The following is a 13764-nucleotide window of genomic DNA, read 5'->3' as shown; positions in this document are numbered from 1 at the left end:
CCAAATAAAGAAAGCAAACAATTCCCCACCACCAAGCAAACAAGAAACCCCAAAGCTGGAAAAGATGCCGGTCATACAGTATTTTAAAAAAAAGCTTCTGCTAATTTTATTTTTGAGAGCAGGTAACCCCCAACAAAATATGTAGACTGTATTTACAATCTGGCAGTCTTAGGGTGCAATATCCAGTACTCTGTAGAGATGAAATATCTTCAAAACACTGAAAAATCACTGTCAAAGCAGTTCCTTTCATTCTTTTTACCACTATTAGAACTGATTAACTAACTTTAAAGAGTCAGCAGCAATACTAGTAAACTGCATAAGGTTTAGATGTCAACCTTCTCTGAATCAAGGAAATCTATATTTAAAATTACAGACAAGACTGAAACTAGAATGATTTAAAGTACTAGACTAACAGTATATGACTTCTTTGGTGAGACTCGCTAGGGGCCAGGTAGAAAGGAAAAGGAAATTTTTATCATATTCAGAACACGAGGAGACTTGTGAATTCTTTTTTTTTTTTTTAATCAAGATGAAATAAAAGCAGACTTTCAAAACATCCTCTAGAAGGTAGCTGCATTTGCCCTTGCCAAGGCAGTACATGTTAGAGCAAACAGACACCAAGCTTAAGTCTAAAAGCTTTAGTTCTGTGCAACTCTGCTCTAGAGCCACAAGGAAGGTAAGTGTTCTGCTACCTCATCTTTCTAACTCAGAGTTTCCAGAGGAATTAAGACTGATTTTGATAACTAGTAGGTCATGCACCTCTTCCTGCCATCACTGTGAGAAAGCAGATGTTTCTAGAAAATTTACAAGAACTTTCAAGATGCAAGAGTAGCTTCAACTAAAAGAAGGGGAAGGAAATCCAGCACAGACCTAGACAGCTCAGTTTAATGCCCTAAAATTACCTCCAGCATTTTTTAATCAGACAAACTCAGGGGTTCTTTACTGAAAAAAAAAAAAAAAAGAATTCTGAATGTTATTCTTCCTTCCATACCTAGGGAATCTGATTGAAACAAGTTAAATAACTTGCACAAGGACACTCAAAGTCTATGTAATGTCTGATCTGGGTTCTACCTTCTGACTACTACTGCTGAGTCTTAACAACTCCCTCTTTCCTCCACAAAGCTGCAGGCTTCAGCAAACAAAGCATTCCTTATAGCTAATTGGTATTACATAGAAACTCAACTGCTCTTATTTACAAAACTACAGATTTATGTCAGGCAAAGCCAATTATGCTTAATGTTTAAACTATTGCAGGTGCTCAGTGACATTGTTGCTAGGCAGTAGAAGTGAAATTGCTCTTTTAATGCATCTTGTTCCAACTGGGAGCATGTGTTTTATCATCAGTGCAAACTTAACAGATGGAGATCTTAATCCTCTCCAGTGAGTTTTCTTCACTCTCCCGCACTCAAAATGGTGTCCCATCCATTTAGGCTTAACTGAGGTGCTCAATGAACTGTCTGGGACAGAACTTGAATTTTTTTTTTAGTGTGTGTACGTGAATACAGTATAAAAGACACGTTTAACCACATTAAAAAGAAACCCCCAAACTGTACCAGCAGTAACCAGCAATACACCTGGCTATTCAAGGCTAGTAATGACCTCTGCAGAGCACAGCACCTACTCAAATAGTTATAAACCAGAGCTGCACAAAAGCAACTTCTTCCAAAGTCAAGACTGAATCTAGAGTCCTTTATACTAATTTCACTCGGTGCTGAGAGATTTAGAAAATTTAGGCAGCATTCAAATAGAAAACTGAACTGGGATGTTTCTGGTTCCTAACCTCACTCAGGAGGCCACTTTTTCCACAAAACATTTAAAAATTAATCTTTTATGTTGGGAATTAAAACATTCATATCTTGGATTTGCTTGGTGCAAAGCAATACAGAACATCAACAGGTGACTTCAAATACAAGCAATCAGACCTGAGTGCTTTGTTATCTCCCTTGAAAACTGCCAAATATCTGAAATGCTGAACAACAGAAGGCTATCCTAACATCTTCCACCTGCTTATTATATCATTTCATATGTGCACACATCTCCTTATTTTTTTCTGTCCTCTAATTTTTTCTACTGTATTAAACCATGTGAAAAGCAGCTTCTTCCAAAGTCAAGACCAAACCTATAGAGTCCTTTATACTGATTTCACTGTGCGCTGGTGCAAGATTTATAAAATTTCGGCAGTGCTCTGAACGTACAAAGGATTCCATCAGCTTTGTATCGGAGTCCCAGATGCTGCATTTTGAGAAGCTTCCCTGTCTGTTGGTTTTAACTGCTAAATTGCCCTGTCATAACAGCAAGCATGATTGATAGACTTTTGCATGTAGCTTTCTCTGCACCAGCAACCGAAATAAGTCAAAATCCAGCGATCAGTGCCTCCTTTTCTTTTCACCATCCATCTAAAAGGCCAAGTTCTTTATTAAATCTGATAGAAAAAGCATCCCTCTAGTCTCTGTGAAGAAGGCAGAGAGCTTTATTTATCCCAAAGCCCATTCTAATCCCTACCTTCCAGAGTACCTCTTTATGAAGGCTGCCCAACTGCTTCCTTCATTGCTGAAAGCCTTTCTTGCATGATTGCATGCCAGACAAGTCCTATCCAGGGAGTTAACTAATCCTCTTTTTCTTGCAGAATGATCTTCATCAAACAATTCAACTGCAGTAGCTGCATTCTATTATCTGCTTTCATCTGTTCTTGCATTTTGATTTCTGAGTAAAAAAAAAAAAAAGAAAAACTGGTCTGAGGAAGTTTGAGGTCATTTGGCCTGAGAATGCATCAGGGGAAACACTATCTTGAAATAAGGTTAGATTTCTTGTTCTCCTGTTCTCAGTGTGAATGGTTCCACACTGCTCTTATTTTTGCAGTTAAAAAAAAATAAAATTATCATTAGGTGTTAAAAGCATTTCCAGCCCAATTATATCCACTGGCCCAAATCTTAGATTTTACTCTTTTATTACACAGTTCTTCTCCTCTTGTGTATAACTCTCGAATGTATTGGCAGCAATACCTCCTGTCAGCAGACTCCAGACAGTATTTTTGTAACTCTTCTGTGCCAAGACAAAGGTCAAGTCAAATATTCAAGAATCTCTCATGGAAGACACCAGGAATTTTCATGGCTTAAACAATTATTGCAATGGAAATACATTTTAGAAAATAATACCTTACAAGCAAACAATTCTCAAGCGTGGCCGGTAAATTTACTCAAATATGTGGAAATTAGTCTGTCCCCCACTTTGTGGTGTCCTCAGAGAATAGATCCTTCAGCCTCTCCTCTCACAGCCCCAGCTCCAGCCCAGCTTGTGCAGCCACTTTTGGAGGAAGAGTCTGTCCCTTGCTGGCAAGAGCCAGGGCAAGGCAAGCAGGCAGCCTTGTTTCCCCCACCCCGCTTCTCACAGGGCAAACAGGGAGTTGTACACTCAGCTCTGCCATCAAGGCAAGACATCCCCCACTCAGTCAGAAAGCAGATCTTTGACAGGGATCATCATTTCAGATAAAACTTGTAGAAAGATATACTTATTTCTTCCATCTCTACCGGGGCTTCCCAGGATTCCTCTTTTCACCACAAAGATATTAAACAAGTTCCACAAAAATCTCACTTCCAGATGGGTACTTCTTTCTACAGTATCTGTTGCCAGCTGGGCTTTAATGGGTCCCTCAGCCACCTCGTAGCTCTCCTGCTGACCCTGATCTCCATCTTCACAAGTTATTTCCCATGGGACATATGTCAAATGCTTTACTGAAATCAATGTACATCATCTCTACTATGTTTTGTTTAGAAAATGAGTTCTCATTACACAGACATTAGGGTAATCTGTCAAATCTACCTTTGATGCATCTGTGTTGCATATGAACCAATTTTTCTTTAAATCTCATGACTAGAAATATATTTTTTAAATAATTAAATACTGGTGAGATCAAACTAACAGTTCCTTACTGCCTTCCTTCCTACTTCTTAGGTGTATTTACTACATTTTGCTCCCACTTCCACAGCGGCCAACCCAAAGTTACAGCATAAAATATGGTTAATGGTGGAGAAGTGATTTCTTTTACCAGCTCTTTTATAGTTTCAGCTCACAAACTGCCCTGTATCACTTAATTACATTCTTTTAATGTAGTTTCTCCTGTGATAGAGCATTCCTCATATCTAGCAGGGATTTTGACTTAACTACCAGTTCCATTATGAACATCTTGATATCAAAGTGCTCCTCTAGTTTCTGAGTTTGATATGTTTCTTTATGACCTAAATACTCCACTTCTATTCTCACTCTTTTTAGTAATATGACTTTTAAAAAGAAATGTTAAGTGCTAGGTTAGCATCTCTCACAATAACAAAATCAGCCAATCAACAAAGATTTTTTGTAGATCTTTAAACTAGAATGCATTTTACTAATAATTTTTTCACCCCATTTCCAACTGCATCTACCCTTTCCCAATCTTTTTTTTCCTAATTAAATTCAACTCCTGAAGCTGGGCTACAATTCGTAATTTTGATGTAAATAAATTCTAGTCTCCAGTTCTCCTCCTATCATTTTTCTTTATGTCATCCTTTATGGATGGCAAATCTCACAGTGCTTCTGCCAGATAAGACTGGATGCCTCAGCATCAATTTTTCATGGCACAGTTTATGGACTGATGCCTGGTATACAGCATCTAGTACATTTTTGGTAGATCTCCAGGCAATTTGCAAGGAAAATTACAAAGTTTGGCTGTGTCCATTTTAGTGACATGCAAACTACAGCAACTGGCAGAAGGTTGAGTAGCAGATCAGCAGCAGATCCAAGAGCAGCACACGAGTCTCCCACCTTTGCAAGTATCAACCAGCCAATGCCAGACTCCAAAATAAATGTAAATACTGTCGCAAAGTAATTTCCTAAACAAATGAATACATGTTTATTAATTTCGAACCATTCCTAAGTACAAATATATGTGGATACCTATCTCCATATAGACATTAAAAGCCTCTCCCCATTAACCATGCCAAGCAGCGAGCTCTCCTTCTCCTCAGTGTGAATTATGACAGTTAAGCCTCCTACAAGGCAAAATCTCGTGACAAATGCTATTTTGTAAACTTATAAATAACATTGTTATTCATCAGATAATTCACAAATACATTGGTGGTTCCGCTTAAGTATGCTAGGTAATTTATCATCAGAAAGTTGGTGGATAACACAATCAAAATTTAGTCAAACAAGGGTGAAATTTTATCAGATTTTTTTCATAGAAGACAAAATGGGAGATCTTTCCAGGACAGTATCATAATGCTTGATGGCTTTTCCATGCTTCAAAAGTTTTTCTCCAGAAAGACTTCCTCTGAATTCACTGGTGTAATCCTCGTGCAGTTTGTTGTATCTGGGGGAGATGATAGGGAAGGAAAATACCAAAATAATCATCCTTTCAGGTGTTAGCTTCACCCATTGTTTATTAGGCATTACTTTTCAAGGTACAGTGCCTTCTGAGTCCTGGAGTTCTAGGCAGCCAAAAAGCAGGACAGTGATGTGCATCTTCCTAGAACCTTTCAGATCTGCAGGATGAGAAGTGCCAAACTGGATACAGATGTTAATAATACCTATACTGTGCCTTTTTAATGAATTTAAAAAATAAACATATCTTTTTCCTCAGAGAAACTTTAGTATATTTTCCTAATTCAGAGTTTTAAAGCCTGATTTCTCCCACATGTAATCAGCGCTTGTCTGAATGGTCCTCGCCCTTTTTTTCGCCCCTCTGGGAGAATTCTTATTCAGCACAAAATGAAACAATTACGTTTGACCTCAAAAACCTTATTTTTTTTATGTTTTGGTTTTCTTATTGAGAAATGAAGTGCCTTGGTTCTGAAGTGAAAAACTGATTTGAAATAATTTTTTTAAAAATTTTTTTTCTTACTCTTAGGAAGACACATTTCCTCAAAAACATGTTAAGTTGTGGAAAATTTTTTTATTGAGCTGAATCCAATTTTATGTCAACTTTTTGACTACCAAAACCTTTTATTTTCAGCAGTAAATGTCAGAAATGAAAATTTCATTTTACGGAAGAATAAAATCGCATTTCATGAGAGGAATACAAAGTACATGCAGGAGAAACTTTTTTAGTTGTGGCTCAGGTCACGTTTAAAAGAAGAGAATCACATTGAAAGAATTGACAAGATGCTACAGTAGACTTTGGTGCTGCCAAGTTGGTGCTAAATGTAATGGAAAAAGCAATACTTTTGTCAAGAGCTCTAGAAGTGCACTACCCTTGTAAGTTTTCCATTACTGTCGTCATCAAATCCCTACTTCACAAAGGTTTCTGAAGGATTTCCATGGAACTGCCTCCCAGTGTCTAAGGGTAAATGCCTTTTGCACGTGACCCTTCCCACTCCTGGTGACACAGGTTGCTTCCCTCCCTCTTCTTGACTTCAAATATTACTTATAATGCTGACAACAGAGAGTTAACTGGGATGAATGTTTTGGAATATGGAAGGCAGGCTAACTTTCAGACCACCCTGGATGTAAGAGGGGACGGCAGAGGCGAGTTCCTTGCAGTTTACAGGTGACATACAGGGATTAAACCTACACTCTATAGGCAGCTTCAAATTGCTTCCTGTGTGGGGGCTGAGAAATTCTGTTGTCTCCAGCAGAAAGTTGCTTTCATCCCATGCCCAGTAGAGTGTCAAAAAACCTTGCAGGGTTGTGCCTTTGAAACCACTGCATACAGCATCAACCTGCAGTGGTCTGCTGCTTTCTTACCACCCCTCTGACTACTGTCCTGTACTAAAGGTGTAAGCTTGTTGAGATGACTGTATTGTTTTCTATAAGTTGGTACAAAGCCAAGTGCAGTGGAAGTCAGTTCCATGGCCAAGATATCTTTGTGCTCCTATCTAAACTCCATGCCAAAATATTTACACCTTTCTATAAAGAATATGACCCTCTTCTTTAAGACATTTTAAAATTAATAAGACTCCTTAAGTATTTAAGGCTAATGGCACCAGTCTTTTTTGTTTAACCTTACCACATTTTTGTTGTGAAATCTCTGTTCACATATCTACCACTACCAATTCTTAATTACACACTGGTTTACAGATTCTAAAAGATTTTCTACCCACACGTACAAATGAAATGTCAAGCTTTCGTTTTCTTACACATACCTGTGTGCAATGGTCCAGAACCCCAGGGTGTTCACCATCATTAAGGAAGCCAAGAAGAAGAAGAATCTCTCCAATTTACCTTCATGCAGCAAGTGTGGAAACCAGTTGCCTGGTAAAGCAGACATTTGAAGCAGAATTAGTTTGCCTTGCAGCAAGAGACATGGCTCATATGGAAGACACAAAGATAACTTTGTGTAAGACACAATCCCAGCAGGTGCTCTGAACCCCCCTGTAGATGTTTATACAGACTTCATTCTCACAGCACCTACGTGGGGGTTTTTTTGAGTCTACAGTGTATGTTTGCTCTTGCTTTGCAGGTGGGCAACAGAGACCTAAAGAAACTAAAGAACCTTCCTAATAAATCTGAAGTGTACCGGAAAACCTAATTCTGCACAGCTACTCCTGCAATGATTGGGCCACCTTCCCTCTGTATTGTCCTGTGCACACAGCTAAATGAATGTTAAATGTGAAAGTTTTAGAAAGAGCTACAATAGGGTGGCCAGTAGAAATCCTTATTCATATCTCTCATGCTTTCAATAGGTTCTCCTTAATAAAAAAAAATTTTAAAAAACCCCAAAACATGAGAAGCATTTGCTTGGTGCCTTGGATGGTGCTCCATTACCAAGATGCCACCTGACACTCTACCTTTCTTTATAGCTGCCTTTAGCAACACATTCTTCTCTTGCATGCAGTGTTTATTTGCATGAATCAGATCTTTTTGTACCAAAGCTTTTGGCAATACTGTCTGGGACATTTTGGCAGCCTCCATTCAGCAGAGGACAGAACCACCTGGGTGCACGAAGAGGCTTCCCTGCTTGTATACCTGTGTGCTTCAGTTTGCAACTGCGTTGCTTTCAGTGTTCATTGCAACAGGTCTGCAAACAAGCTCAGGTGGTAAATAACTATGGAAATCAAAAAGCTTAAAAAAGAAAGCCAGCCCCAGTCAGTCTGCAACTGAACACAGTAAGCACCTGAAGTACCATAACCAACTACAGTAAAAAAATAAAACCAAACTGAAAAAGAAGACAGAAACTGAAATTACAGAATATCAGAGACCTATACAGTGCTGTAATGACCACTTACATAATTTGGAAATATAGAATATTTATTGCCTTTGAAGAAGGCAGATAGACTGTCTTCATTAGCAATTAATGAAGAAATATAGAATGTGAAGCAGCTGGTGCTGAAAATGCAATGTCCACACAATCCACAGCTCAGGGGGGTTCACATCAGACCAGTTCCCACTAACAGCTGGAACATATCAGACATGAGCATTCCTTTTTCTTTAGCTCCGTCCAAAAGGAATGCACTTGTTTTTATGCTCCAAGATCATTCTGCAATGCAAATCAGAGATGATCAGGAGATTCAGAATAAAAGCACACTCCTGATCTGCACTAAAATACCACCATTAATATGCCCAAAGTCACCTTTCTTTGCTACATTTAAGTCTGGTATCAAATCCTGCCGATCTAAATAGTGTGGCTATTCAGCTCTTGAATGACCTAAAGAGGAGAGGAGGAAAGCCAGCTTTCTTGCCACAGCTGTGCTGCACAAACCTGTCAGCCTTAACCAATCTTCTGGCCACTAATGCCATCTTTAGCCATCAAATGCCAACCTTAACTTGTCAGTACTTTTCTAATTAGAGAAAAAGAGCAGTTCCACAGCACGGGAGAGACTGTAGCCAAATTACAACCCCCTCCCCAACACGCATTCGTGTATTTACATTTCTTCGTCTTCCCTCCACGTCTTAGAGTTGTAAACATGTTTCTTTTCAAAGCCTGGGATTAACAGAGAACAACTGCCATCCGTGCAGCAGTTTTCCCAAACCCCTCTGCAGTTCTCCCCGTGCCACGTTACCTTCCTGCCTGTCTCAGAGCAGCACCACCTCACCTCCGCCTGCGCCGCTCCCTTCGCAGCGCCTTCTCAGAGCGAGTTTTAAAACGTGTCATTTAACACTGTAAGTCTACCGGGCTCCTAGGTGCTGTAACTTCATTTTAGCAGCTTATAAACTTTTACTGCCATAATTCACAATCAGGTAGTTTTTCGTTTCGCAGCCCCCGGTGGCCAACAGAAGTCGGGGAGAGAGAGCGCGTGGAGCTGATGGAAGAGGAAGCGCGCACGGGGTTCGGTGCTACAGCTTGTCAAAGCAGAGTTCACACTGCCTGCCAGGTTATTCACAGTGGCCAGGCTGACTTTATGAGCAGCAGGAGCTCTTTAATGGAATGGCATTTAAAATGGAACCTGAACAGAAAGCATGTACTTAAAAACTAGCACCGAGCGATAAAAACAAACAAATAAGTAAAAATAATTTAGCAGCTTCTAAGAGAATGGGGTGAAACGGACCTTTGAAACTGTCTTACCACTAGTGAAGGCACCAGATGGAAGCACTGAAAGGGGGAAGTGTTGGAGGGGTAGGAGGGCAGCCTGGCAAGCAGGAGATCTGGGTTCTGCTCCCAGTTCACCACCAGTCTCCTCCATGGCCTCAGTCAAAGATCATTGCTCTGTCTCTTCCTTCCTTCTTCTAGTAATGGCTAGTGTTTAAACAGCAAGGCCAAGATAATGACACAGAGCTTTTGGAAAACCCTCTGGTATAAACGGGCAACAGCATAGGCAGGGACAAAATTGAATTGGGCAGGGTAAGGCTCCAGCTGCCATAGCACACACGTTTTCCCTCTCGTTTCCTGCTCTGTCCAAAGCAAGAGGACTTTTCCTTTCAGAGAAGGGCAACAAGGTTTGTCAGGGGTGTTGTTTTCTACAGAGGAACAAGGATGGTAGCAGTCCTAGGATACCCAGACTGTAATCCTACTGCCAATATGCATTTTCATCAGTGGACGCAGCAAAGATTAATGTAACTATTTTCTATTTTCAGCCAAAAATATTTACTTCTCACTCTTTTTTCTTCCATTTTCCCTTTTAAATAAAAGTTTTTCCATGAAAGAGGCGATTAACCTGAACTACATTTACTTCTACTTACACTCTCTTTACAGAGAATCCTCTCCTCTGCTGGCAGGAAGCCTTGGGAGAACAGTCATCAGTGCTAAAATATCACCCATGTGTTTCAGTCACCAAAACTCCCTCTAGATGCTTTCACCCCTTACCCCACTAACACCTTTCAAAAGCTGCCTGCAGACTCCAGCACCCTCCACTGACCAGGTTTGGGGTTCAGACCTTCAGGATCTTACTCTCAGCCATGAACACCAGGAACTTAGTGGAGCAGCTTGTTTGTTTTTGTTGGAGTGAAGCACCCTGGGCACTGCTGTCTTTCAATAGTCCAGCACTTTCTTGTCCTTGAATCAGCATGTGATATGCTAACAATTCACTTTCCCCCAAAAGGGACTGCCTTTGGGTTCTGTCAATCCTTTACTTTTCTATGGAGATTGCCAACAGAAGTGCCAATTACAAGGTTGGTTTGTCACATGGATAATTGCTCACTGGGAATTAATTTTCTACAACAAGCTTTTGATTTCCATTTTTATTCCAACAATGGAAATACTTTGTAACATGAATCACCACAAAGAATCAGAAGTTTCCTTTAGTTCGCATATATTTCAAAGAGACTTTTCTTACTGGTTAGAGGTGAACTGGGTTCATATTTTACAGCAAATTTAGAACAAATTAGAAGTTAATTCTTAGCACTGTCAGTTCCTCAAGCCTGCTCTACCATCAGGGAAATGAAGTACTAGGTGAACTTTCACTGACATTTTGCAGTCCTATCAATTCTGTATCAAAATTGCTCAGTTAGTACAAGAAAAAGGAATATTATATAACACCAAAACACGTGATCCTACCAAAAACAGGCAGAGGTGTAGGTGAAGCAGAGATTAGGACATGGACAAAAACTTTCCTGAGCTGCTTCTGGTGGATGACTGACAGCAACAAGCTGCTGGCACTATTAGCCACCAAAGAAGATGTAGAAAAGGCTGTAAGCCAAACTTAACAAATACTAGTGCACATGGTGTATCTCTTACTAGGATGGCACCCTTGGAGAGCTCAAGGGAACGCCCAAAGTTGTTTTTACTGAATGACACCATCGTATTTTATTATAGAGAAAACACTGAAGACAAAGCAAAACAGTCTCATGCTAGAAGTCAATCTATTCAGTACCATTCCTGCATTTTTGCATCTATCCAGCAACCTAGACTATGATTACAGAAAAAAATTATTTCATATCTTAGAAAAGGTTTGTGTTGCCTTCAATCATTTCATCAACTTAGTGGGCATGTATTTAGTGTTTAATCATATCCAAATTAAAGTCTCAATCTGCCTCTGATCCTTATTAGCTAAGTAGGCATCAGTGGACACCACCATCTGGACTGTAAGAAATACCCTTTAGCTTTATCATCTTTGGTATTTAGAATCACACAAGGCTCCAAATGAAAAAAAAAAAAAAGCCACAAAACAAAACACAAAAAGCCCACAAAAAAACAGCCAAAAAAAGCCAACAAACCCAAACCAGAAAAAAACCCAAACGATTCTCTAAATACTGTGTCTGGGGCAGTTTCCTTCCTCTGACCTTCTTTATTTTTGTTTCTTTCTTACATATTTATATTATTATTTTTAGAGAAATGTATTCTGAAATGATTGGCATAGGAGGACAGGTTTTGTCTTGCATCTTCTTCCGTTAAAATGTTAGGAGAGGTAAGAGATCCAAAAGAAAGCAGTTTCCCAGCTTGTACTGAAAATATCACTGTCACCCATCATCTGTTTGCACTCGTCAGATTTTTTAAAAAAGTCTTATTTTATCATATTCACACCATCCTCCATAGATGCGTTAAAAATGATTAATGCAGCTTTGACTGACTGATATCTGATCAACTTTGCCAATAAAAAAACCCAAATAAAATTCTAAACCAGTGACATGAGATAGGATATAAAAAAGTTTAAATTTTGTCAACACCCTCTGTGCTTCGACACTTCAAAATACACATTGGAGGATCTACTTCGCTGCAGAAACATGGCAAACGTGGTCTCATTGCTTAGAGATGGGAGAACCAGAAATAGTCTTGGCTCAGGTTTTAGTTGGGACAAGACAAAAAGCATTCATAGCCCAGGAGTCACACACTAAACCTTGTTAAATCTTGCAAAACCGTTGCATGAACACTATCTTCTCTTTCAGAAAATGAGAAAGAACTTTCAATATAAATAAACTAGCTGGGCTTTTTTAGGATCAAGCAAAAAAAAAAAAAGCTGAAAAGAACCTGACCAAATGTCAGCAATGAGAGTTTGTGTAACTGGACTGTAATTTAACCCAAAAGAGGACACAGTTTTATTCCCTAAATCACTATCATCCTTAGAAGGTTCAATAGGTAACCATTAGACTTTATAAATTTTAAAATTATTATTTTTCTGATCTTTAGGTTTTCCTCACAAGCACCAAAGAACACTGTAAGAAGCCCAATGGAAGAGCTGGAAAAAGTACAGATGGAACAGAAGAATTTTGTTCATAACAGTTCCTACCAAACCAGGAGAAAAACAAAACCAAGCCTAAAATGTTTCTTTGGTTTTGTTATAGTCTGTACCCAGTTACAGAAGTCTGATCCCAAACCTACTTTGATTGAAGAGTCAGCTGGACAAAAGTCTATCTGGGATGAGTAGAGGAATACTCTAAGTCTTCAGTCTGAAGTGTTATAACACAAATGAGGATGCAGGAATATCTCCATCTTTTACAGACTGTGAATTGCATGAATTATAGTAATTTGGAATAATTAATCTTATTCAAGCAAGGAACACTGGGAAAGAGATAACTTGTGAGATTCCACTTATTTTTAAGAGTAAAAAGTGAGAGCCTAATAACATGTTGTTTACATACTAATAAGGAAAGCATCCTCTAACACTCTTGTAACTGGAGCAGCAGAGCAAACACTGAACATTTTTCACTTAGTTTTTTCTAAAGCCTTTTGAGTTTTCAGAGGACATTTCTTATTTAGGGGTTTATTCAGTCCCATTAAGGCACCTTAATCTGAATACAGACTGTCACTGAATCCCTGGGAAATTTAGGAGTGACTTTTGCTCAGGGTAATGGTGGGGTCAGTTCCACCCACAGGAACAGCAGGTCTGACAAAGTTAAACAAAGATATACTTACAGTGCCTTTTTTTTTTGGTCAAATCTAAGTAGAGAAGTTTGCTATACATAAGAGTGAACAGGATTTCAGCCAGAACACTTATCAGTTTGCTCAAGAATCTTGAGTGAAAGGGGTTAGAACATGGCAACTGCATCCTGTGGAGAATTTGGAGAGTTCAGCCTTCTCGATCCCAGACAGGATAAGAATTTGAAATCTCTGTTAAAACAACGTTTCTGGCAAGGAACGAGCCTTTTCTTTTTTGAATCAATTGAATGATTTCACACAGAATTACAGCAAAAGAATAAGTCACCTTGATAGAAAGCTAGACAAAAATGTCCTGAATTGAAAACCAAATGCAAAAATTGTTTTCCTTTATCGCTTTGTATAAAAATGCTCACTAATAAATTAATTACATAATAGTGACACAACATAGGCAAAATATTTTGGTGCTGACATTATGCCTAATTATTTTATAGTTATTTATTTAGTTATACCCAAAGTAAAACTGCAGTAAAATATGTCAGTTTTACTGAATATTTCAACTTCATAGAAATTGATAATTTCCATACTTCAGGGGGAGGAGAGTA

General features: G+C 38.9%; 1 protein-coding gene across 1 annotated transcript in view; it reads right to left on the bottom strand.

Moving 5' to 3' along the window:
* Positions 1–4892: 4892 nt before the first annotated feature.
* Positions 4893–13764, bottom strand: part of SLC15A5 (solute carrier family 15 member 5) — a 33304-nt gene continuing 24432 nt past the window's right edge. The window contains exons 7-8 of the mRNA XM_017823916.1: positions 7116–7224; positions 4893–5344 (exon numbers count right to left, since the gene is read on the bottom strand). Of these exons, the coding sequence (XP_017679405.1) occupies positions 5200–5344; positions 7116–7224 (254 nt within the window). The 3' untranslated portion in view covers positions 4893–5199. The remainder of the gene's footprint in view (positions 5345–7115; positions 7225–13764) is intronic.

The sequence above is a fragment of the Lepidothrix coronata genome, unplaced genomic scaffold (genome assembly GCF_001604755.1).
Source record: "Lepidothrix coronata isolate B3197 unplaced genomic scaffold, Lepidothrix_coronata-1.0 Scaffold107, whole genome shotgun sequence".
Lineage (NCBI taxonomy): Eukaryota > Metazoa > Chordata > Aves > Passeriformes > Pipridae > Lepidothrix > Lepidothrix coronata.
Note: the sequence above shows the minus strand (reverse complement) of the source record. Positions and strands in the feature narration are given on the sequence as shown.